Genomic DNA, 24,639 nt, shown 5'->3' on the forward strand with positions numbered 1-24,639 from the left:
GATGGGTAGTAAGGAGGGCACGTATTGCATGGTGCACTGGGTGTTATATGCAACTAATGAATCGTGGAACATTTCATTAAAAACTAAGGATCTACTGTATAGTGACTAACATAATAAAAAACAAAAAAAAGGAAATCAGTAAAGCTCACACTTAAACCTAAACCCCCCTACTCTTATGTTACACTATAAAGAAACATAAGCAGAATGAATCGGCAGTCGTAAGAGAGGATCTGTTTGTAAACCGTTAATTGCCGCTCTCGTGCCCTTGACTCTGAGTGGGCAGGCGTTGTCCACAGTCACTTGTAAGGCCTCCTGGGGTTGAAGTCACAGTTGATGAAGAGGCTGTGGAATCCAGCTCACTGGTATCGAATTTTGGTTCTATCACTTACCAGCTCTGTGATTATGAACAAGTGTCTTAATCCCTCTGAGCCTCAGTTTCCTTATGTATAAAACAAGATTATTCACAGCCTCGTAGGGCTCTGTGGAGTAGGTAAACGCTTTGATTCTGGAGTCAAACTGTTCAGGTTTGAATCCTAACTTGTGAGTAACTGTGTGACTTAAGATAAATTACTAAAGCCGTCTGGGTCTCACTCTTTTCAACTATAGAAAGAAAATAATAGAACCTCCCTCCTAGGGTGGTTATTAGGATTAAGTGAGTTAATGCACGTGTTGTGCTTACCCTGGTTCCTAGCATAGTAACACTAGATAAATGTTAGGAGTGGTTATGAATATTAGAAATAATGCACCTAAACTCTTAGGACACTGCAAGCAGATGGTGTTGTCATTACCTCAGGGGGCCTGTTTCCTCTGCCTTCCTTCCCAAGTCAGTCATGTTAATCTCCTATTAATCTTATATTTGACATGGCCATAGGATGTGGAACTAATCTCCAAGGGCAGGAATATTCCTTCTGTGTGGATGGTCCAAGGAGTCATACTCCATGTAGACCCTGGACTGTAGTGCGTTTGACCCTTAGGATATAACTAGAGGTGAACCGATACCATACTGAGTAGATCCAACCGTAAGTGGACCACCTAATCTATACAACAGTCCATGTGAGAGAAAAACATGGGAGCCATGGCTGAAATCTCTGTGGTATTTTATACAAGGTATAAGTTGAGTAAAGTCTTTAATTATCAGTTTTTGTGTTTGTTTTAGAGATTGCCAAATTAGGGAGTAATAGTTCTGGTCTAAGATGGCAACACGGGAAGACTCTGAACTCACCTTCTGCACAGACACCAAACCTACACCTGTCTATAGAGCGGTTCCTCCTGAAGAAGCTCTGCGGGCTGACCGAGCAGCTTCCGCACAATGAAAGACCCCTACGGAATGGCCCAGTAACAAAGGGAAACCCTAACCTGAGAACTGTAGTGGGAAGAGGTAGTACTGAGGGACTCTGAATAGATCTGTCTGCAGCGGGGCATACAGAACAGCCACAGTTTAGAAGAGCAACTAGCCCTACAACCCTGCCAAATGGCAGGGAGCTACTGGAACTCTCTCCAGGTCCGAGGGGCTGGTGAGCACCACAGTTTACATTCCCCCTCCACCTTCACCATATGGATGAGAGCAGGGTGTGGGTACCTGAGCTGGCCTTCTGTGTCAGTGAGCCCCAGGCCCCGAGTCCACAGCAGCCCTAAGGCAGCCCCACAGCTGTGCGCAACAGGACATCCCTGGGCAGCACTCACTACAGCTCCAGCTGTCTTGCCAAGGTGACGCAAGTGCAAAGCACCCTGGAACACTCCAGGTTCACTTCAGCTCCAGCTGGCTTGCTAGGGCATCCCCAGTGCAGATTGCTCTGGGACCCCACCCCACCAGGGTGCCCCTTGTGCAGACTGCCCTGGGAACACCTGGTCCATACCCATATCCGCTCCATTTGCCCTGCCAGAGCAACCTCTATGCTGAATACCCCCATACCCTAATTTGCCCCCACTTCAGCTTCAGCTGACCACACATCTGTGCAGAATGCCCAGGGACTCCCCCAGCCCATGCCTATACTTCAGTTTCAGCTATCCTGCCAGGGTGCCCTCTATGCAGAGAGCCTCAGGACCCACTAGCTTGCACCTACTTTTATTTCAGCTGTGCTGCCAGAGTATCTTCTTTGTGGAGAACCCAGAGACTTGTTAGCCTGTGCCCACTGCAGCTGTCCTGCCAGGGCACTCTCTGTGCAAATAGTCCTACGAGCACTCCAACTCATGCCTACTTCAGCCCTGACCATCCTACCAGGGCACTCCCAGCATGGAGTGCCCTAGGACACCTCCTGACCCCAGCTACAGTTCCAACCAGCCAGCCAAAGTCACCGGATATAAGTCTATACAGGGAATGACCATATATACACAAGACAACTCCTTCAAGTTTAGGAGAAATAGCTGTTCTGCCTATTTCATAGAAACAAACAGAAAGTCAAGAAAAATGGGGAGACAGAGGAGCATGCTTCAAATGAAAGAACAAGACAAAACCTCAGAAAAAGAACTAAATGAAATGGAGACAAATAAGCAATATGCCTGATAAAGAGTTTTGAGTAATGGTCATAAAGATGTTCACCAGACTGGAGAGAAGAGTGGAAGAACTCAGTGAGAACTTCAACAAAGAGATAGAAAATATAAAAGAGAAGGAATCAAAGTTGAAGAATACAAAAACTGAAATGAAAAATACACTAGGGGGAATCAATAGATTAATGGATACAAAAGAATGGATCATCAATCTGGAAGATAGGGTAATGGAAAGCACCCAAGCTGAACAGCAAGAAGAAAAAAGAATTTTTAAAAAGGGGCAATAAGTAAAGGAACTCTTAACAACATCGAGCAAGCATTCATTCACATTATTGGAGTCCTAGAAGGAAAAGAGCAAGGAGAACACTTATTTGAAGATGTAAGAGCTGGACAAGTCTCTATTCCAGGGAAGGAATAGACCAAGGAGGTCTGCATCGAGATACATCATAATTAAAATGTCAAAGATTAAAGAGAAAGAGAAAATTTTAAAAGCAGCAGGTGCTGAAGGTGAAAAAAACCCTACAACAAAGAATACTCTACCTGGGAAGGTTATCATTAAGAATTGAAAGAGATAAATAGTGCCCAGACAAACAAAAGTTAAAGGAGCTCATCACCACTAAACTGGCATTATAGAAAAGTTAAAAGGACTTCTTGAAGTGGAAAAGAAAAGGCCATACTTATGAATAACAAGATGTAAAATATGACAACATATAACATGGGGGAGGGGAATAAAAAATCTTTCAGAATGTGCTCAAACTTAAGTGACCATCAACTTAATATAGACTGCTATATACTTAAGATGCTATATATAAACCTAATGGTGACCACAAACCAAACATCTGTAATAGGTACATAAAAAATAAACAGAAAGCCAGGCATAACACGAAAAGTCATCAGTCGTAAGGGTAGAGAGCAAGAGAAGAAAGGAACAGAGAAGAACTACAACAACCACCAGAAAACAAACAAAATGGCAGTAAGTACATACCTATCAATAATTAACTTTAAAAGTAAATGGTCTAAATGTTCCAATCGAGGACACAGGGTGATTCAGTGGATTAAAGAAAAAATACCCATCATTTATGCTGCCTACAAAAGCCTCACTTCAGACCTAAACACCCATACAGACTAAAAGTGAAAGGATCAAAAAAGGATATTGTATGCAAATGGAAGCAAAAAAGAAAACAAAACCTGATAGCGATACTTATATCAAACAAAATAGACTTTAACATGTAAATGTTCAAACTTTAATAGTAAAATGGTCACTTTTGCAGATGACAAGTGACAAAAGGGGTTATGCAGAATAATAAAAGAATTAGTTCAACAAGAGGATAGAACAATTGTATTCATGCATCCAACATAAGAGTACCTAAATACGTAAAGCAAATATTAACAGTCATAAAGGGAGACAGGAATACAATAATAGTAGGGGACTTTAACATCCCACTTACGTCAATGGATAGATCATCCATGCAGAAAATCAAGAAATCAATAAATCAATAAAGTGTCTTTGAATGATACACTAGACTAGATAAACTTAACAGAGACATACAGAACATTTCATCCAAAAACAGAGTACACATTCTTTTCAAGTAGCCATGGAACATTCTCCAGGATAGATCACATGTACATCACAAGTTTCAATAAATTTAAGAAGATAAAAATTATACACACATCTTTTCCAACCACAACAGTATGAAACCAGAAATCATAAGAAAAAACTCTTAAATACATGGAGGCTAGACAACATGCTACTACTAAACAATCAATAGGTCAATGAAAAAATCAGGGAGGAAATCAAATACTTGGAGACGAGGGTACCTGGGTAGCTCTGCACTCAGTGGGGAATCTGCTTGAGATTCTTTCCCTCTGACCCTCGCCCTGCTCATTCTCACTCACACTCACTCTCTCAAAATAAGTAAATAAATCTTTTAAAAAAATACATGGAGACAAATGAAAATGGAAACCCAATGGTCCAAAATTTGGGGGACACAGTGAAAGCAGTTCTGAGGGAAGTTTATAGCAATGCAAGCCTACCTCAGAAAACAAGAAAAGTCGCAATCTAACCTTACACCTAAAAGAATCAGAAAAAGAACAAAGCCCAAGATGAGTAGAAGAAAGTAATGGAAAGCAGAGCAGAAATAAATAAGACTAAAAAACCCAGAAAAGATAAAACCAAGAGCTAGTTCTTTGAAAAAACAATAAAAATTCATAAGCCTTTAGCCAAACATATCAAAAAGGGGGCCTAAATAAAATCAGAAGTGAGAAAGGAGAAGTAATTGCCAACACCACAGAAATACAAAGGGCTATAAGAGACTATTATGAAAAAATATATGCCAACAATTTGGATAACCTAGAAGAAATGGATAAATTCCTAGAAACATGTAATCTTCCAAAACTGAATCAGGAAGAAATAGAAAATCCAAACAGAATAGTTACTAGTAATAAAATGGAATTGGTAATTTTAAAATTCCCAACAAATAAAAGTGAGGATGGATTCACAGGTCATTTGACCAAACATTTAAAGAAGAGTTGATGCCTATTCAGCACAAATTATTTCAAAAAATAGAAGAGAAAGGAATGCCTCCCAGTTCATTTGATAAGGCTGGCATTCCTCTCATACCAAAACAAGACAAAGACACTACAGAAAAAGAAAAATATAGGCCAATATCTCTGATAAATATAGATACAAAAGTCCTCAGTAAAATATTAGCAAACCACATTCAACAATACATTAAAAGGATCATTGAACATGATCAAATGGGATTTATTCCAGGGATGCAGGGATGGTTCAGTATTTGCAGATCAATGAACTTAAAACATCACGTTAATGAAAATAAAAACCATGATCATCTCAATAGATATAGGAAAAACATTTGACAAAATTCAACATCCATTCATGGGGAAAAATTCACTAAAATGAGTTTAAAGGGTACATCCCTCAACATAGTAAAGGCCACATGTGACAAACCCAGAGCTGACATCCTACTCAATGATGAAAAACTGAGAGCTTTTCCTTCAAGACCAGGAACAGATGTTCCACTCTTGTCCCTTATATTCAATATCATACTGGGAGTCTTAACCATAGCTATCAGATATGAAAAAGAAAAGGCATTTGAATTGATCAGGAGGAAGTAAAATTGTCACTTTTGCAGATGACATAATACTAGACGTAGAAAACTCTCCCAGAAGACTACTAGAACTGATTAAAGTTGCAGGATACAAAATTTGTATACAGAAATTTCTTGTGTTTCTATCCACTAATAAAGTAGCAGAGAGAAGAATTAAGCAAACAATTCCATTTATAATTGCACACAAAATATTAAAATATCTAGGAATAAACTTAACCAAGGAGATGAAACACCCGTACCTTGAAAACCATTGATAAAACCTTGAAAACATTGGTAAAAGATGCTGAAGGTGACACAAATGGAAAAACATAGCATGCTCACAGATTGGAAGAATTAATATTGTTAAAATGTCCATACTATCCAAAGCAACCTGTAGATTCAGTGCAGTCTCTATGAAAATACCAACAGAGTTTCCACAGAACCAGAACTAAGAATCCTAAAATTTGTATAGAACCATAAAAAACCCAAATAGCCAAAACAATCTTGAGAAAGAACAAAGCTGGAGGTATCACAATATCAAATTTCATGATATATTACAAAGCTGTAGTAATCAAAACAGAATGATACTGGCACAAAAATAGGAAGAGAGAGAGCAGAAATAAACCCACGCTTATGTAGTCGATTACAACAAAGGTGGCAAGAATAAATAGCAGGGAAAAGACAGTCTATTGGATAAATGGTGCTGAGAAAACCGGACAGCTACGTGCAGAGGAATTAACCTCGGACCACTTTCTCACACCACACATAAAAATAAACTCAAAATGGATTAAAGACCAAGATGTGAGACCTGAAACCACAAAAATCCTAGAAGAAAACATAGGCAGTAATCCTTTGGGCATCAGCCTTAGCAACTATTTGTCTAGTTATGTCTCCTCAGGTAAGGGAAACAAAAGCAAAAATAAACCATTTTTATTTTGACTACACCAAAATAAGTTTTTGCACAGTGAAGGAAACCATCAGCAAAATGAAAAGGCAGTCTACTGAATGAGTAGGTACTTGCAAATGATATATCCAATAAGAGGTTACTATCAAAATATATAAATAACTTCCATAATGCAACATCAAAGAAATAATCCAGTTTAAAAATGAGCAAAGGACCTGAGTAGACCTTTTTCCAAAGACCTACACGTGGCCTAGGTATAGTAAAAGATGCTCAACATCACTAGTCATCAGGGAAATGAAAATCAAAAGCACAATGAAGTATCACCTTACACCTGTTAGAATGGTTAGAGTCAAAAAGACAACTGTTGGTGAGGATTTAGAGAAAAACGAACCCTCGTGCGCTTTTGGTGGGAATGTTAATTGCTACAGCTACTTGGAAAACAGTATGGAGTTTCCTCAAAAAACTAAAAATAGAATTACCATATCATCCAGTAATTCCACTTCTAGATCTTTACCCCCCTTCCAAAATGAAAATACTAATTTGAAAAAATATATGACCCCTATGTTCATTGCAGCATTATTTACAATAAGCCAAGATATAGAAGCAACCCACGCGTCCATCAGTAGATGAATGGATAAAGAAGTGGTACACACATACACGGAAATATTTTTTTAATTTACATTCAATTAACATTTAGTGTATTATTAGTTTCAGAGGTAGAGTGCAGTGATTCATTGGTTGTATATAACACCCAGTGCTCATTACATCACATGCCCTTCTTAATGCCCATCACCCAGTTACCCCATGCCCCCCGACACACACATTGGAATATTACTCAGCCATAAAATGGATGAGATATTGACATTGCAAAACATTGCAAGAATATGGATGGACTTAGAGGGTATTATGCTAGCTGAAATAAGTCAGATAAAGAAAAATACCATAGGATTTCACTTAAATGTGGAATCTAAAAACCAGAACAAATGAATAAACAAAGCAGAAACAGACCCATCAATACAGAGAACAAACTGATATTTGCCAGCGGGAAGGTGGGGAGGGGAATGGACAAAATAGGGGAAGGGGAGTGGGAGGTATAGGATTCCAGTTATGGAATGAGTAAGTCATGGGGATAAAAGGTACAGCATAGGGAACATAGTAATACTGTTACAGTGTTGTAGGGCAGCTGCACTTTGGTAAGCATCACATATAGACCTGTCAGACCCTTATGTTGTACACCTAAAACTAACGTAACATTATGTATCAACTGCAATTAAAAAGATTTTCAGATTAATTTGTCTTTCCTTCTGGGGAGAGAAGCATTTCCATATGGTCTTTATTTTGCCCTGGTATTTTAGTCATGTCTTTGTCTTGGTGCATGGTTAGTGGCCAGTGTCACTGTTGTTTTACTTCTGTAAAACTTGACTTCACCCTCCACTCCTTGCCCTTACTCTTTGCTTCTAAACTTTGCAGCCTCATAGTTTCTCAATCTCTCTATTCTTTTTGAGAACTACGGCTTTAGACTCTTCTCTCAAGTATGAGATTATCTGGGAGAAGAGGAGGAAAGAGCAAGGAGAGTGGAAGAGAACAGATGCCCTGGGCCCCAGTGCCCAAAACTGGTGCTGAAATTCTGTTGGTGCGGATTCTCCCCCACTTGCATTTTGTCATAGCTTCTATCATAATCTTGGTTTTAGAAAACCCTGCATATTTGCTACACTTAAGTAAAACTGGTAGAGATCAGCATGATATCACTGCCAGACACAGTAGTCTCTAATTAAATAGATTTTGATCAGTCAATAATTACTTTCTGAATACCTACTATGTGCCAGGCACCATACCAAATGCAAAGGATACACTGGAGACAGGTGGTCAAGTCATTGCTCTAGTGAACATTATAGTGACAGGAGGCAGCCAGGCACCATGTAAATCAATAAATATTTTAGGTAGTAGAAAGTGCAAGGAAGTCAATAAAATGGAATAATGAGGACAGGGGCTAGGAAGATGTAATTACTTTGGAATACTCAGAGAATGTCTCTCTAAGGTGACATTTGATCTGAGACCTGAATGATAAGGAGCCAGCTATGTACAAATCTCTGGGAAGAAATTCCTGACAAACAAGTGTGAAGACCTGGAAGTAGGAAAAACTTGGCATTTGGGGGCACTTGGCAAAGCACAGTGTGACTCAACCTTACATACAGGAGATAGTGATAGGAAGGGAGGCAGCTGAGGCCACATTTTTAGGTCCACATGGGCTAGGGTCAGTGGTGTGCTGGTCAGTGTTTAACAACCAGCTCTCTGAGCGTAGTTCTGATATGAATGTTGGTTGACATTTTCCTTTACATTAATAAGATGAAAGTGAAATCATGAAGACTCATTGTCAGAACTTCTCATTTTTTTATACATTAGTGACTTTGCTGAAATGATAGTTTTATAATATTAGAGGATTATTTGCTCTTTTTTTTTTGCTATTTACCATATAACAACTATAGGCACAACGTGCTTTTAAGTTTAATCATTCATTATTAATATTTTGTCCATCGCTTCTATAGGTGTAGACAACCAGGAAGGAAAATAAACAGTAAATCAAACCTTGATTTGTGGCTGTGCCAATTTCTGTGGCACAAGTAGTCATACTTTTACTGACATGAGGCCACTCAATGTGGAGTAGGGAAGGGATGCACAATAACACAGCATTATATGCTATTGTGTTCAAAAAAGCCTTCTTTTCATTAAATACTTATTAACTATACACTATGGGCCAGACATTATTCCACATGCTGGGGCCAAAGCAATGAACAAAACAAAAACTTTGCTGATGGTAATAAGTGCTATGAAGAAAAAGAAAATAGAACAAATTAGATTTAGAACCAGACCTTCAAATCACTGTTTTGCAATGTGTTAAAACATGGTTTTTAAAAATAAGCATATTTATATAGTTTAATTAAACAAGATGTATAATTTTTTATAAAAATTTTTTATTATGTCACCATACAGTATATCCTTAGTTTTTGATGTAATGTTCCATGATTCATTATTTGCGTATAACACCCAGTGCACCATGCGATATGTGCCCTCCTTAATATCCATCACCGGCCTATCCCATTCTCCCACCCCCCTCCCCTCTGAAGCCCTCAGTTTGTTTCCCAGATGTATAATTTTTAAAGAACAAGTTTTACCATTAATAAAATCTATTCTTGAAACATCATTTTCACTTTTTTCTATTTTTAATTTTAGTTGTGTTTTATAATACACGATATATTTGTATAAGAGTCAATATATAAAATGTATACACACGAAGGGTGCTTACATCTTTTTATAGCATGCAAAATAAAAAAATGTTTCAAGGCCGTTGCTTTAGAGATTAGAAAAATAACAAGTGAGCCTTGGATATGCCCCTAGGAACATCTCTGCATTTTTAGTAGACCTCCCCCGCAACTGGATAGTAAGGAAGAACGTTCTGTGTTGTATTAGGTCCAGTGGGAGCTATGTGACCACTTCCATCACTACAGAAGATTAAGAAATACCAAATTAGACACCCTGAGTAGGCTCCCTCCCACTTAGGACCTCATATTAACACCACAGGAGAGCCAAGACATGTAGACCAGCTGGGAGAACCTTAAGAAACATTTCAAGGGATCTGTTTCCTAACAAGGCAGACTCGGAAGCACTATCAGTGGTAACATGAGAGGTTTAAGAGGGCAGCTTGATGACTTGTTTCACCATAACAAACATTTAATCCTGAATTGAGAAATGCCATTATAGAAGAGTGAGTCTGTCAAGTGTGGGACTCAGGCACCAACCCAGATGGCCCTGGAGGTTTACTGGCCTTAGATCTCCAAAACAGAATACCAGCAGCAGCACGAGGCCATCCCGCTGGAAGGAATGGAGAATGAAAGCCTACTGGCAGATTGAGAACCATTAGAACACAGGCAACACTTCTTTCCAGGAAATCTTCCCAAACAACCTTCCCTCTCTGCTGGGTTAAGTCCCAGGTACCCACTTTTGGTAGGTAGCCTATTAATAATCCTGAGGTCTTTGCTGCACTGTATCAAAATTATTTTTTTGTATTTGTGTCCCACATTAGAATGAGAGTTTCATTTGTTTCTGTGATGCCTGCCTCATCGTAGACACTCGGAAGGCATAAGTGACCATCCTCTTTTCTTTTTTTTCTGGATTGACCACATAATTGCCCTCAAATCTACAAGAACAATTAAGAATCCAGTGAATTAATCCACACATTGATGTTTTGAACATTTTAAAAATTTGATCCCAAGAAGTTTCAGTTGTGAGAGTGGGGCCCTCATGATGTCATTAGTGCCCTTAAGAAGAAGAGAGAGCAGAGAGTTTATTATCTCACATAGTGAGGTGGTTACTGTCTATAAGCCAGGACGAGAGCTCTCACCAGAACTCAGCTATGCCGTCATCCTGATCTCAGAATTCTAGCCTCCAGGATTGTGAGGAAATAAGCCTGTGATTCCAGCCACCCAGTCTGGGAGACTGTGTTATGGGAGCCCTAGCTAACCAACACAGCAAACACCTGGGATCATTTTCTCTAACATAATTCTCATGAGAAGTAAATCTGAAAAGGCTCTGTCTACAGTGGGAACTAAAGGAATCCGGGTCTTGTTGAGAACATCTGCATTTATTAAATAGGCATGTTATAATTTGGCTTGAAGTACAGAACTACAAGTCACAGATTGGTGGGGGGACTGTATCTTGCCTGGGTTTTCCTGCCACCTTAGATTTTTTATTTCAGCTTTTGTGGAATTCTAGGATAGCACATGACTGAATATATACATTCTTGGAGGATTTTTCTTAAATAAGGGAGCCTGACTAAGTCACTGATAATAATCTTGGAAGAATGATACTTTCTGTGTCTAGTCTTTTAACCTTTGCAAAGATATAAAAGGGAAAGTAAGATGTCCTCCATGAACTGCATAGTGCCGTTACAGTGTTTTGTAAATATTGACTCTTAAGCAAAAACACATGTGTCTAGTCATAGTTTAAAAAAATTCCAAGCAGCATTTTTGAAGGATGTAATTACAATCACTCTTTAGTCTTTCTACATGGTTTCTAAGTGGAATTTTTTATTATAAGTTAGAAGTTTATAGAAGAGGCAGAGAAGTTTTTTTTTCTTTTTAAATAAATATTGATAACCTTACTGGAAAATGTATTTCCAGTGGTAAATTAAGGCTAATTCATAGTTAAATTTCGTGATGGGCTAAAGGAACTGGCATGTTTTTAAGTCCCTCCAGTGTTCCAAGTTATCATATTAGGTTTTGTCCACGCTGGTGGACAGACTTTAGGACAGAGTAGAAGGGGTCTGGACTCTGAATTTGATAGGGTTTTATTTTATTTTTTTAAGATGTTATTTGAGAGAGAGGGAGCATGACACGAGTTGGGAGGAGGGGCAGAGAGAGAAGCAGACTCCCCGCTGAGCAGGGAGCCTGCTGCTGTGGGGTTGGGGGGGTGGATATGGGAGGGGTGCAGGATCATGACCCGATGACCTGAGCTGAAGGCAGACACGTAACCAACTGAACCACCCAGGCACCCCTTGATAGGGTTTTAACATCATGTCTGCTGCTTAACAACTGTGCACCTGGAAGCAAATTCCTCTCAGTATATGGAAAATGGGTGTTATGGACTGAATTATGTTTCCCCAAAATTCATATGTTGAAGCCCTAATTCCCAAGGTGACTCTCTTTATAGATGGGCCTTTAAAGAGGTAATTAAGGTCAAATGAGGTCATAGAGTAGAGCTCTAATCCAGTATGACTGGTCTCATAAGGAGAGAAAGAGGGGGGCCTGGGGGCTCAGTCAGTTAAGCCTCTGACTCTTGATTTCAGCTCAGGTCATCATATCAGGGCCCTAGGATTGAGCCCGGTGTTGGGCTCTGTGCTCAGTGGGGAGTTTGCTTGGGATTCTCGCTCTTCCTCTGCCCTTACCCCTCACTCGTGCTCGCTCTCTCTCTCTCAAATAAATAAATAAATCTTTAAAAAAAGATTTATTATATTTATTATTATAACTCCACCTCATGGGAGTTAGGATTACATGTGGCTAACGCCGTGCTTGGCTCCTAGTAGACACTCAATAAATGGAAGCCCTTATTTGTGGCTCAGAAAGAGAAGAAGGAAAACAAAATAAAATTCTCTTCTTCAGCAAGAGAATCAGTGATTATTTAACACCTATATGCCAAGCACTTTGAGTAAATACCTAATTTAATCTGAATAGCAATCCTGTGTAAACTGTCCTTATCTTGCACCTGAGGAAAGAGAACCCCCCAAAAAGGTTATGTAATTTGTCTAAAGTCACATAGAAAGTGGCAGAATCAGAAATGTGGCTTTAAAATCTGTATTCTTTCCACTAGGCTATGCCACCTCCTAATGCAGCTTCCTAGATGCCAAAAGGTTACTAATGAAAGAGACCCATTCTGGACGGTTTCTGCAGCAGACACACGGCAAGGGGGTTGGCTTCTGTTGTAGGAATGTATTCCTGCTCACACACAGATGTTCACCCCCACGTCAGTCTGGGCCACACAGATGCCTGCAGTCAGAGTCCTATATCTTTTCAGAAAAGACTTTTTAATCTGCTCAAGCGCTGGAACCAAAATTCACTTTATACTCCAGGGCTCTGTGCCAAAGTCATACGGCCAATTTGGCCGAAGGAATGGGAAGGGCATGTGTTAGCAATCAGTGTGGCCTTTCCTTGCAGAGCCTAGTTTGAGGACAGCTGCCTGTGGACAGACATGTAGACAGACAGCTGGGACAGGATAAGGTAACTGCAAAATTGAACCGTGATTGGTCGCATGGATGGGTTCCCACATGTGAGATCATCTCGTGTTCTGCTTTAGCCACGGACAGTATCAAGTGAAATAATTGTATTTTACATATACTTGCTCCTAAATGGTCTTTCCAGGAATAATTAGCCAATAGGATTATGTTTAAAGGTGACTGCCTATTAATGAGGAAAGCTCATAGTTAGTAAAGGTGTTTTTCTTCTTGTTTGCCATGGCATGGCAGTTACATTTAAATTTTTAAATTATTTTTAAGACTATTTTTTAGAGTAGTTTTAGGTTTACAATGAAATTGAGAGGGAGGGACAGATTTCCCATATACCTCTGCCCCCACACATGCAGACCCGCCCCCATTACCAACATCTCCCACCAAAATAGTACATTTGTTACCAAGAATGAACCTACACTGACACATCATCATTATCCTCATCACCCAAAGTCCACAGTATCTTAGGGTTCACTCATGGTGCTGTACATTCTATGGGTTTGGACAAATGTATAATGACATGTATCTATCATTGTAATATACGGATTAGTCTCACCACACTGAAAGCCACTGTGTGCTGCCTATTCTTCTCCCCCCTCCCCACCACTCCTGGCAACCCTCAGCTCTTATCTCCATAGTTCTGCTTCAGTTACACTTAAATTTAAAAGAGACTAGAAAGCAGCCCTTTTTATGCTAATTGAAACCGAACTTACAATTTATGGAAAGGCCATTTCTCAAGATTGGCCATGAATCATTCAAGTGGGGTTTCATTATACTGTTCTGATTTTGTATGTTTGAGATTTTCCATAATAAAACGTTTTTTAAAAACAAGCAAGATTGACATTAAAAACATTATTTCTGCCCTGATTCTAACATGAATGTTATAGATTCAAACTGAAAAAGCCTCTAAGATAGGGATAAAATTACTCATGTATCTCTACTTGTGAAATCAAGGGCTGATGAAAGATGGATGACTACTACCAAATATCTTGGGTGTCTCTCAAACTTATCTTACTAAGATTATCAGTAATACAGTAGTACACCCAGAATCCCTTTGGTTCCCTGTGCAAGTGTGGCAGATGCTGTCAGGACACCATGACCTATCCTCTTAGCACCTACCACTTCAAGGGCACACCATCTTGTTTCCAGTGTCCAACCTCCATGACTCTGCTAGACCTTCTCTCTTCTTTAAAGACTGTTCTGCCTGCAGTAGCTAGGGGCAGTCTTCAAGTCCTTGGGACTCAGTGCTCCCTGTGAGCACCTCTCATCCACTGCCTGAAGGGAGCTGATGGATAAACATCCAACTTTGTTTTTCCTTTGGATTACTTAGTTCTGAAGCTCTTGTTCTACATTTTTTCCAAGAATGCCCCGCACCCAAATAGAACAGTGATTTTTCCAAAGTGGCAACTTGCTGGAGAACATATCCTTTTTCAGCTTCCTTCTCTTCTCTGTCTCATCCCACTTTCCTACTAGTATTCCTGGGATCCCCTCTCAAATATGCTTCTTGTACCTGAATCCTTGTCTCAGGTTCCACTTCTGTGAGAATTCAAACTAAGCAAGATACCAAATTGAGAGACCTAGCCCTCAACCTGAAGAAAAATTTTATGAGGGATTTTGAAAAGATGTCCTATAAATCAAGGCACTGTTTGGATTAATAAAAAAATTTTCCCCCTTTCCAAAAATCATGGAGTAGGTTATACTTGAATCTACCCTGCAGAGGTGATATAAACAGTTTGGTAAGGATTGGGGCCCATGTCCCCAATATTTAGTTAAAAATCTAAAGAATTCTTTTTTAAAAAAAGAGATTTATTTATTTTAGAGAGAGAGCATGTGAGCAGGGGGGCGGGAAGAGGGAGGAGGAGAGAATTTCAAGCAGACTCCTAGCTGAGTGTGGAGCCTGACACAAGGCTCGATCTCACGACCCTGAGACCATAACCTGTGTGGAAATCAAGAGTTGAACGCTTGGGGCGCCTGGGTGGCACAGTGGTTGGGCGTCTGCCTTCGGCTCAGGGCGTGGTCCCGGCGTTGTGGGATCGAGCCCCATGTCAGGCTCCTCCGCTGTGAGCCTGCTTCTTTCTCTCCCACTCCCCCTGCTTGTGTTCCCTCTCTCGCTGGCTGTCTCTGTCTCTGTTGAATAAATAAATAAAATCTTTAAAAAAAAAAAAAGAGTTGAACACTTAACCGACTGGTCCCCCTAAGAATTCGTGAGATAAGAAGTATTTTATGGGCTTAAAAAAACTCTAAGATGATTGATCAAATGGATTGCTGCAGATGGAATTATGTGATCCAAACTAAAAATCTTCCAACTGAATAAATAAACGTTCGCAATGAGAGTTGTGAGACAGATTAAATTGGAAATTTGGTTGGCAAACCTGTTTTTAGAGAAAAATCAAAGTGAAATGCTATATTCTGTGTGATGAGATTCCGTATGAATGTGAAACTTTTTAAATCTACATTTGTAGTTGAAAAGAATCAACTTTTTTAGTCAGTATCATTTGTAAATTTGTAAGCAAGTGTCATCAGAAATGCCAAACTCGGTGTATAAGCTTTTTGACTTTTGACTGCTATCTAGTTTTAATATGAATGAAAACCTTGTATTTACCATTTATCCCAATTTTAATTCCCTTAAGGTATTTTGGATGTTGTAAAGAAAAGAACCTGGTAGGACTCCCAGGCTTCTCATTTAACTACCTGGGTTGATTATGGTGCCAATAAACAAAATAGGGAGTAAGTGATAAAGATGTGATTTGGCTGCATAATATTCCATAGCATATATATAGCACATCTTCCTTATCCATTCATCTATTGGTGGGCTTTTAGGTTGCTTCCATATCTTGGCTATTGTAAGTAATGCTGCAGTAAACATAGGGGTAGATATATCCTTTCAACTAAGTATTTTTGTGTTCTTTGGGTAAATACCCAGTAGTGGAATGATTGGATCATATAGTGTTTCTATTTTTAAGTTTTTGAAGAACATACTATTTTCTATAGGTGTTCTACCAATTTGCATTCCTACCAACAGTGTTTGAGGGTTCCTTTTTGTCCACATCCTCACCAGCTCTTGTTATTTTTTATGTGGATTCTAGCTATTCTGACAGGTGATACCTCTTCGTGCTGTGGATTTGCATCCCCTGATGTTTAGTGACAGTGAGCATCTTTTCATGTGTCTGTTGGCCATCTGTATGTCTTCTTTGCGAAATTGTCTATTCAGGTCTTTGCCCGTTTTTAAGCTGGGTTTTTTGGTGTGTGTGTTGAGTTGTATATCTTTATGTATTTTGAATATTAATCCCTTACTGGATATATCATTTGCAAATATCTTCTCCCATTCAGTAAGTTGCCTTTTTGTTTTGCCAATGGTTTCCTTCACCATGCAAAACCTTTTCAGTTTGGTGTAGTCCCAAGAGTTTATTTTTTGCTTTTATTTCTATGGAATATTACACAGCCATGAAAAAGGATGAGATTGTGCCATTTATGACAACATGGATGGACCTAGAGGGTATTATCCTAAGTGAAATAAGTCAGGCTGAGAAAGACAAATACCATATGATTTCACTAATATGTGGAATCTAAAATGAAAGAACAAAGAGGAGAATTAGAACTGTGAACATAGGACAAACTGATGGCTGCCAGAGGGGAGAGGGTGAGGTTATGGACAAAATGGGTGAAGGGGAGTGGGAGATACAGGCTTCCAGTTCTGGAATGAATAAGTCATGGGAATAAAAACACAGCATAAGGAATATAGTCAATGATTTTGTAATAGCATTGTATGGTGACAGATGGTAGCTACACTTGTGAACATAATGTTTAAACTTGTTGAATCACTATGTTGTATACCTGAAACTAATGTAACATTGTGTGCCAATTACCCAAAATTAAATATATATATATGGTTTGGGATTAGAAGAGATAATGACATAATTTAAGGCATCTGTGGACCATGGAGGGGGTGATGTCTGTTAGGTGATGAGTGCAATGTCCTATGCATAGTTTACAAGAGCTAACCTATCTGTTCCCTGCTTTATTCTCAAGCCACTTCCCCATCACAGACTGTGCCTTCTGCCACATCTGACACTCTCTTGGCTCTGGGTTTACACTGGCTGTTCCCTCTGACTAAAATACCTTTTGTATTCTCCCCCGTCCATCACCAGACAATTTATGTTTGAACACCTTCCAAGAGGGAGCACTCACAGCTCTACACTTTCTGCTATGTTCTGCTAGGACTTTGGCATTAACTCTCAGGTTCCTGAGACAATGGTGCTGATATAAGAACACCTCACAGGACTATTAAGAAGATTAATTATACATTTAAAGCACTTAAAGCAACATGGCACATAAAGTATTCTCCAAGTCTTTGCTATTATTATTATTGGTTGCTGTCTTATAAGACAGCCCATATCATCTTCTGTTAAATTTTTTTTAAGATTTGTTATAATAACAGTCTTAACGAATAGAGCTGATTAAAAATAATGTTCTGGTCTTTTCTAAATCTTACCACAAACTGTTTTAAATAACTTTTACCAGTCTTCCCCCCCCCTTCTTTTTAACACTTCAGTCAGCTTTTTGTGTGTGTGTATTGCCATAATCTATATACTGCCAATTTTTTATGCCTGTGTTGTAACTCGTTGTTTTAAGAATTTCCTGATATTTGAGCATATGGATTAGTTCCAATTTTTTATCATTTTGTTTGGGCCTATTTGACAAGCTTATTCCTGTGAGTTAACTGCTTGAGAGTTTTCTGACAAGTGAAATTTAAATCAAATTTTATTTTTACACCTTTTATGAATTTCTCCAAATGTTCTCTAAATATTCTTATAAATCTCATAACCATAGATATCTATTAACCATTATAAGTGCTAACATAAGAAATTCAAGAATTTATGTGTAATTAACTGTCTTTTACAAGTTTTTGAATATGAATTATACCAAAAAGTTAGTAAGCTAAAAAGAGTACATTTGTGGCCAAGAGCAAGGGTGTTTAACTTTTTCTAACAAATATGAATTACTGTAATTTAAAAAACTGGCTTGGAAATATATTAAGCTCTAGGCCTATTTAAACCTAAATTAAAGCAATCTTTTAACTTTTTATTGTAGTATGTATAATTTCATTTATGAGAAAAATAATAGGTTAAGTATAAGGTTGTTAAATTAAATCGACGACTTCTTTTCAATGCAGTACCTTTCTCCTTTCATATTTTAGCATGCTTGAAGAATGCATTATAGAACAACTATTATAAATGTCAAAGAAGTTTAAGAGTTTATTCACAATGTTTTTTTTTTCAAACTTTTGAATTAGATCATAGAAAATTCTGTACTATCCACTGCACTGGTTACTTGAGAAGCTGGCCTCCAAATATTGTTGGAATGGAAGAAGAAAGGGACAATAAGAAAGATAGTAATTTTACTTGCCTTGTTGCCATTGGAAGATTACATCCATATATCGTCCCACAGAACAGTGGAGAGATTAAAGTGAAACCAACTGAATTTATAACCCGGTTTGCAATGAATGGAAAATTTGTCTATGTGGACCAAAGGTGAACATTTATATGCCATAATGATTAGAGTTCAGTGGAATACTTAAGGCTATTAAAGATGTGCCTAGTAGCACTGCTGGATAAAACTTGGAATATTTTTTTAGCCAGTGGTGCAGAAACTGAGAATGGTTTGTGGCCACAATTTTATTGGATGGGAGAAGAGCGTACCCTGGACTGGGTGGGTGTCCATTCTGTTTTGTACCTCTAGTCTGAGTCTAGGGCAGCCAAAGGGATCCCAGTGAGGCATATAGGTTACTCATCCCCCTGTCCACTTTCCTACTATCCTGACCATATACGGGCCTATAGTACTCTGGAAGGGATTGCGTTCACCAATCTGGAGTTTATTTTCAATTTTAAAACCAGGGCGACAGCAATTTTAGGATATCTGCCTCAGGAGCTTCTGGGAACTTCTTGTTATGAATATTTTCATCAAGATGACCATAGTAATTTGACTAACAAGCACAAAGCAGGTATGCATTGAGTGGGGTAATTTTTGAGTACTTTTTAATTATAGCTTCAACTCATTTCTTATTTGTGTGAAATCTGAAACTTTTATATAATGGTAGATGATTATGCTGATTATTATCTTTTCTTGTTAAGTTTTACAGAGTAAAGAGAAAATATTTACAGATTCATACAAGTTCAGAAAGAAAGATGGCTCTTTTGTAACTTTAAAAAGCCAGTGGTTTAGTTTCACAAATCCTTGGACCAAAGAACTGGAATATATTGTGTCTGTCAACACTTTAGTTTTGTAAGTAATTTTTTATGTTGTTAAGACCTTTATGTTAATTTCAAATGAGTGTCTTTCCTCATCTTGCTAAATCATTAAAGTTGTATGATCATCTGGCATTATAACTTGAGTATATATTTTTTGTAATTCATTCACTGTTCACTGGTGTTACTTCTCAGAATTAAGCTGAAAGTTTTCCCTTTTGTAATAAATTTCTTTTTGCTTGGTATAAAAGGTGATAGTAAATGTATTCACTCAAGCTCTTCCTTCCTACCCTTCATGTCCTTGTCTTGTCCCTCCACTTAATGATATAGTTGTAACTTAAAACTGTATATCATTGCAAGAAGTTGTTTTGCCCTGCACATCATTTTTGCATGCACATCTTCTAAGCCTGGGGTACCACATGTGATTGTGTGGGATTATTAGGCTGAGGGATAAACAGAAATCAGCCTAAGCACATTAATGCTTGCCAAGCCCGGCTATGGGCTGTGTCAGCCAGCCTAAAAGAAGAGCCAACTTTTCCTGATTTGGTTAATAGGCAAACATAGCCCATTCTATATATTATTATTTTTCTGTAAGTTTTTCTTTGTAATTGTTGTAAGTTTGCATCAAACCAATTCTATTTCCTGGTTTACTATAGTTTTTTTAAAAAGGCCCACAAAGCTTGGTATCTCCAGCAATACCCCCTGTTACCCATTCCAATAATTCTTGCCTTCTTATCATTAGTATATAAACAGTTTGTAACCGTGAGAAAATGTACCTTATAGGGTAATAGAGCATTGGGCAAATGCCCTGGTTCTTAGCACATTAATACCTTGTTCTCTGGTGGTGACATTAACACTGTGTATATATAAAACAAAAAGGCAAATAATTGATAAATACACAGAGCTTTAATGTAGTGGCTCTAACAATTTCCTTCACTTCAGAAAGATCACCTATGGTGTTTCTTAATTGTAGGGGACATAGTGAAATGAGAGAAGCATCATTACTTCCTTGCAGCTCTCAATCATCAGAAGGTAAGCTTAGTTTTAAATGATGGAGTTTAATTAATAGGACTGTCGTTATTGTTGCCATCTTTTTCTGTCTTGGAGAGGGAAATATTTCAAGGTAAAATTGCAAAGACTTCTATGACTTAAGTCATTCTTTTCAGAATTTCTACAATACTTTGATCACACTTCCATTATAATCTAATATCCTATTGCAATTAGTTGTTTGTAGAACAACTCTTCTGCCACTAGACTGAGTTCAAGAGTAGGAATGGTATTTTATCCATTATCTATCCCTAGAAGTTCCTTGTAGTTTGTGTTACTCAATACATATCTGTCAGGTAAATTAATGGAAAGCATTAAGGGGGAGTTTTTGCTTATCTTGATTTTCCACCATGAGAATGTTTTAATGCATTACTTGTATAAATAAAAATAGAAATATTAAGGAATATTAAAAATAAAGCAGTATTGTTCTGGCTTTAGTGTGGAGATTAAAATGGGAAGGAAGTATCTGTAACTCAGGGTTACAAGTTATGATTGTGCCCTCAATAATGTTCTACACATTTGATTCCTATCATTCTTCATACGCATCTTAAACCATCATGAGTTATGTTTGTAATGCAAACGTGAATGGTTATAACATTTTAGGATGTAGCTATTTCTTTTAAAGAGGGAAATAGGAAGTATATTTGGGTTGAAATAAAGAAATATTAACCAAAATCATATATACATTTTTAAAGTCTCCATTTGAGTTTTTCCTTTTGTTTCTATTTAGAATCCTCTAAACAGTCTTGTATCAGTGTGCCTGGAATGTCTACGGGAATAGTACTTGGTGCTGGGAGTATTGGAACAGATATTGTAAATGAAGTCCTGGATTTACAAAGGTAATGTTTTATTCCTGCAAATATTTTCACAAGTGAAATTACTATATTTATAAAACCAATATTCAAAAACCAGTAAGTTTCCTATCTGCAAACAATAACTAGTTCAATAATATAATGGAAGAGAAGATCATTTTTACAGTAGCGACAAAAAGGGTAAGTATTTAGATATGAACTTTACAAGTGTCCAGAACTATATGAAAACAAATTGTTAATGCTACAGAGTTTCATAAAGGATGACTTGAATAACTTTCTGGATAGTTGTTTTTCAATGGAAAAACTCAATACTGTAAGGATGCCAGTGTTTGTTAAGCTCATCTATGAATTCAGTGTGAATGCAGTCAAAGTGACATCTTGCATTTGTTTTTTAGAATCCAACAAATGATACTAACCATATTGAGGAAAATTTTAAAAGCTAAAAGTAACAGGATGAGATTAACCCTAACAGATATTAAAATATATTGTAAAGATACAATCACTAAAACATTTCAGTATAACCCACAAATAGATTAATGGAAAAGGGTAGGTTTCAGAAATAGACTCAAACACATATGGGAGTTTATTATATGGTAAAAGTGGCATTTCAAATCAGTGAGGGGAAATGGATTAAACAACTAAGAGCATTATAATAACTCTATTACCATTTGGGGGAAAAGCTGAACACTAACTTTATTCTTTATATTAAAATAAATTTCAGATAAATCAAAGAGTTCAAAGTAAAATTTAAAAACTATAGAAACATTTCAAGAACAGAGATGTGGGTTTTTATACTCTTAGTTTAGGAAGTCCTTTTTAAACATCACACAAAATCCAGAATTTATAAAGAAAAAAGTTCATAAATTATATAGAAACTCAAAACTTAAGCTAATAGCCATTATGACAAAGGTAAAAGACTAATAATATATTGCAAAAAATGTGTGTTTCATGTGATAAAATGGACTTAATATATCTTACTATATGAAGTTTTATAGTATAAAGAATAAAGTTATTAAACTATTTAAACTTTATAAATCATAATTTTATTAACTTTTATTTATATTAAATTTTATAGAGAGCATAAAGTTAAGTAATTTTTTTAAATAGTTCAATAAAAATATTATAAATGGTCAAGAACCTTCAACAATTGATCAACCCTTACTGGGTGCTGTATGTAAGTGATGAATCACTGAATTCTACCCCAGAAACCAATATTGCACTGTATGTTAACCAAGTAAAATTAAAACAAAATGAAAACAATTGCTTAATCCCACTCATAGTTACAAATACATACAGCTCACCCTTGAACCACATGGGGTTTGGGGATATCAACCACCTCCCCAGTCAAAAATCTGTCTATAACTTCTGACTCACCCAGAATTTAACTACTAATAGCCTACTGTTGGCTAGAAATCTTAACAATAACAAACAATTAACACATATTTTGTATATGTACTGTATACTGTATTCTTACAATAAAGTAAGTTAGAGCAAAGAAAATATTGAGAAAAATCATAAGGAGGAGATTCTGTTCCAGGGCAGTGACATAAGAAGACCCTGAATTCATCTCTGCCACAGACACCCCAAATCAACACCTATTTAGAGAGCAGTTTCTCCTGAAGAACAACTGAGGGCTGACTGAAGAGCTTCTGTACAATTGAAGATATAGAGACCACATAAAGAACAGTATGAGAAATATAGACACTGTAACAAAGGGGGAAAGGGAATCCCCACCCTTGACATTGCAAACAGTAGTGGGAAGGAATAGTACTGAGGGACTAAGAGCAAATTTGTCTGCCATGGAGCACACACAAAAAAGCACGGTTTAGAAGAGCAACTAGCATATACAGGAACCAGCCTAGAACTCTGTCAAATAGCAGGGGAGCTGCTGGAATTCTGTCCAGGTCAGAGGAGCTGGCTGCCACAGTTTACAGTCACCCTCCACCTTGAGTGTGTGGATGGGAGCAGGGTCCTATACACAGCATCCTAACTGACCTATTGCTGCAGTGAGCCCTGTGCCCCTAGCCCACACCAGCCCTGCTGTCCCACCAAAGCGGTCCCAGTATACTAGGACACAGCTGGTCAGTGCTCACTACAGCTCTAGCTGTCTTGCAAAGGTGTACAGGTGCAGATTATTCCAGAATACTCCAGGCCTGAACTACTTAAGTTCCATATGACTTGCTAGGGGACTCCTGGTGCAGAGCACTCTGGGACCACTTGGCTCATTCCTGCATTAGCTCCAGATACTCCATATGGGTGCCTTCTTTCCAGTGTGTCCCAGAACCCTCAGGATCACCCCTGCCTTGTTTCCAGCCACTCTGCCAGGTTACCCTCTGTGTGGAGATCCCCAGGAACCCCCAGCTTGTACTGCCTCATCTCTGCTGTTCTGCCAGGGCACCCTCGGTGCAAAGAGCCCTGGGCTATGCTAGCCCATGACCACTTCAGCTCCAGCTCTGCCACCAGGGCAGCCCCAGCACAGATCCCCACGCAGGCTAGCCCTACCACTAGCCAGTCAGCAGAAAGCACCAGGCTCTTAGTCTACACGGGGCACAGCCATACACAAGCCCATTCCTTCAAGTTTAGGAGAAGTAGCTATTCCACCTAATTCATGGGGGAAAAAAACAGTAAGTCAATCAAAATGAGCAGACAGAAATATGCACCAAACCAAACAACAAGAGAAAACCCTAGGGAAGAAAAATAAATGGAGATAACCAATCTATGTGATAAAGAGTTCAAAGTAATGGTCAAAAAGATGCTCACTGGACTAGAAAAAAGAGTGGATAAAGTTAGTGAGAACTTCAACAAATTAATAGAAAATATTAAAATAATCAGAATTGAAGAATACAATGACATAAATGAAAACTACAATAGAGAAAATCAATAGTAGATTAGCAGATGCAAAAGAATGGATAACTAATTTTGAAGACAAGGTAATGGAGAACATCCAAACTGAAGAGCAAAAAGAAAAAAGAATTTTAAAAATGAGGACAGGTTAAGGGATCTCTTGGACACATCAAGTGAAAAAACCTTTGCATCATAAGGATCCCAGAAGGAGAACAGAGAGAGAAGAGGGCAGAAAACTTATCTGAAGAAATAGTGCTGAAAACTTCCCTAACCTGGGGAAGGAAACAGACATCCCAGTTAAGGAGGCATAACAAAACAAAACAAACAAACAAAAAGATAAACCCAAGGAAGTCCACACCATGACAGAATATCTTTAATTTTTTATGTTTATTTTTTTAAATAGATTTTATTTATTTGA

General features: G+C 38.0%; 1 protein-coding gene across 5 annotated transcripts in view; it reads left to right on the plus strand.

Moving 5' to 3' along the window:
• Positions 1-24,639, plus strand: part of ARNTL2 (aryl hydrocarbon receptor nuclear translocator like 2) — a 109,710-nt gene that overhangs the window by 70,646 nt on the left and 14,425 nt on the right. For all 5 annotated transcript variants that reach the window (XM_011222191.3, XM_034644758.1, XM_019797366.2 and 2 more), the window contains 5 exons: positions 18,567-18,804; positions 19,168-19,274; positions 19,405-19,555; positions 20,492-20,550; positions 21,296-21,404. In XM_011222191.3, coding sequence (XP_011220493.2) covers positions 18,567-18,804; positions 19,168-19,274; positions 19,405-19,555; positions 20,492-20,550; positions 21,296-21,404 — 664 coding nt within the window. The remainder of the gene's footprint in view (positions 1-18,566; positions 18,805-19,167; positions 19,275-19,404; positions 19,556-20,491; positions 20,551-21,295; positions 21,405-24,639) is intronic.

The sequence above is a fragment of the Ailuropoda melanoleuca genome, chromosome 16 (genome assembly GCF_002007445.2).
Source record: "Ailuropoda melanoleuca isolate Jingjing chromosome 16, ASM200744v2, whole genome shotgun sequence".
Classification (NCBI taxonomy): Eukaryota; Metazoa; Chordata; class Mammalia; order Carnivora; family Ursidae; genus Ailuropoda; species Ailuropoda melanoleuca.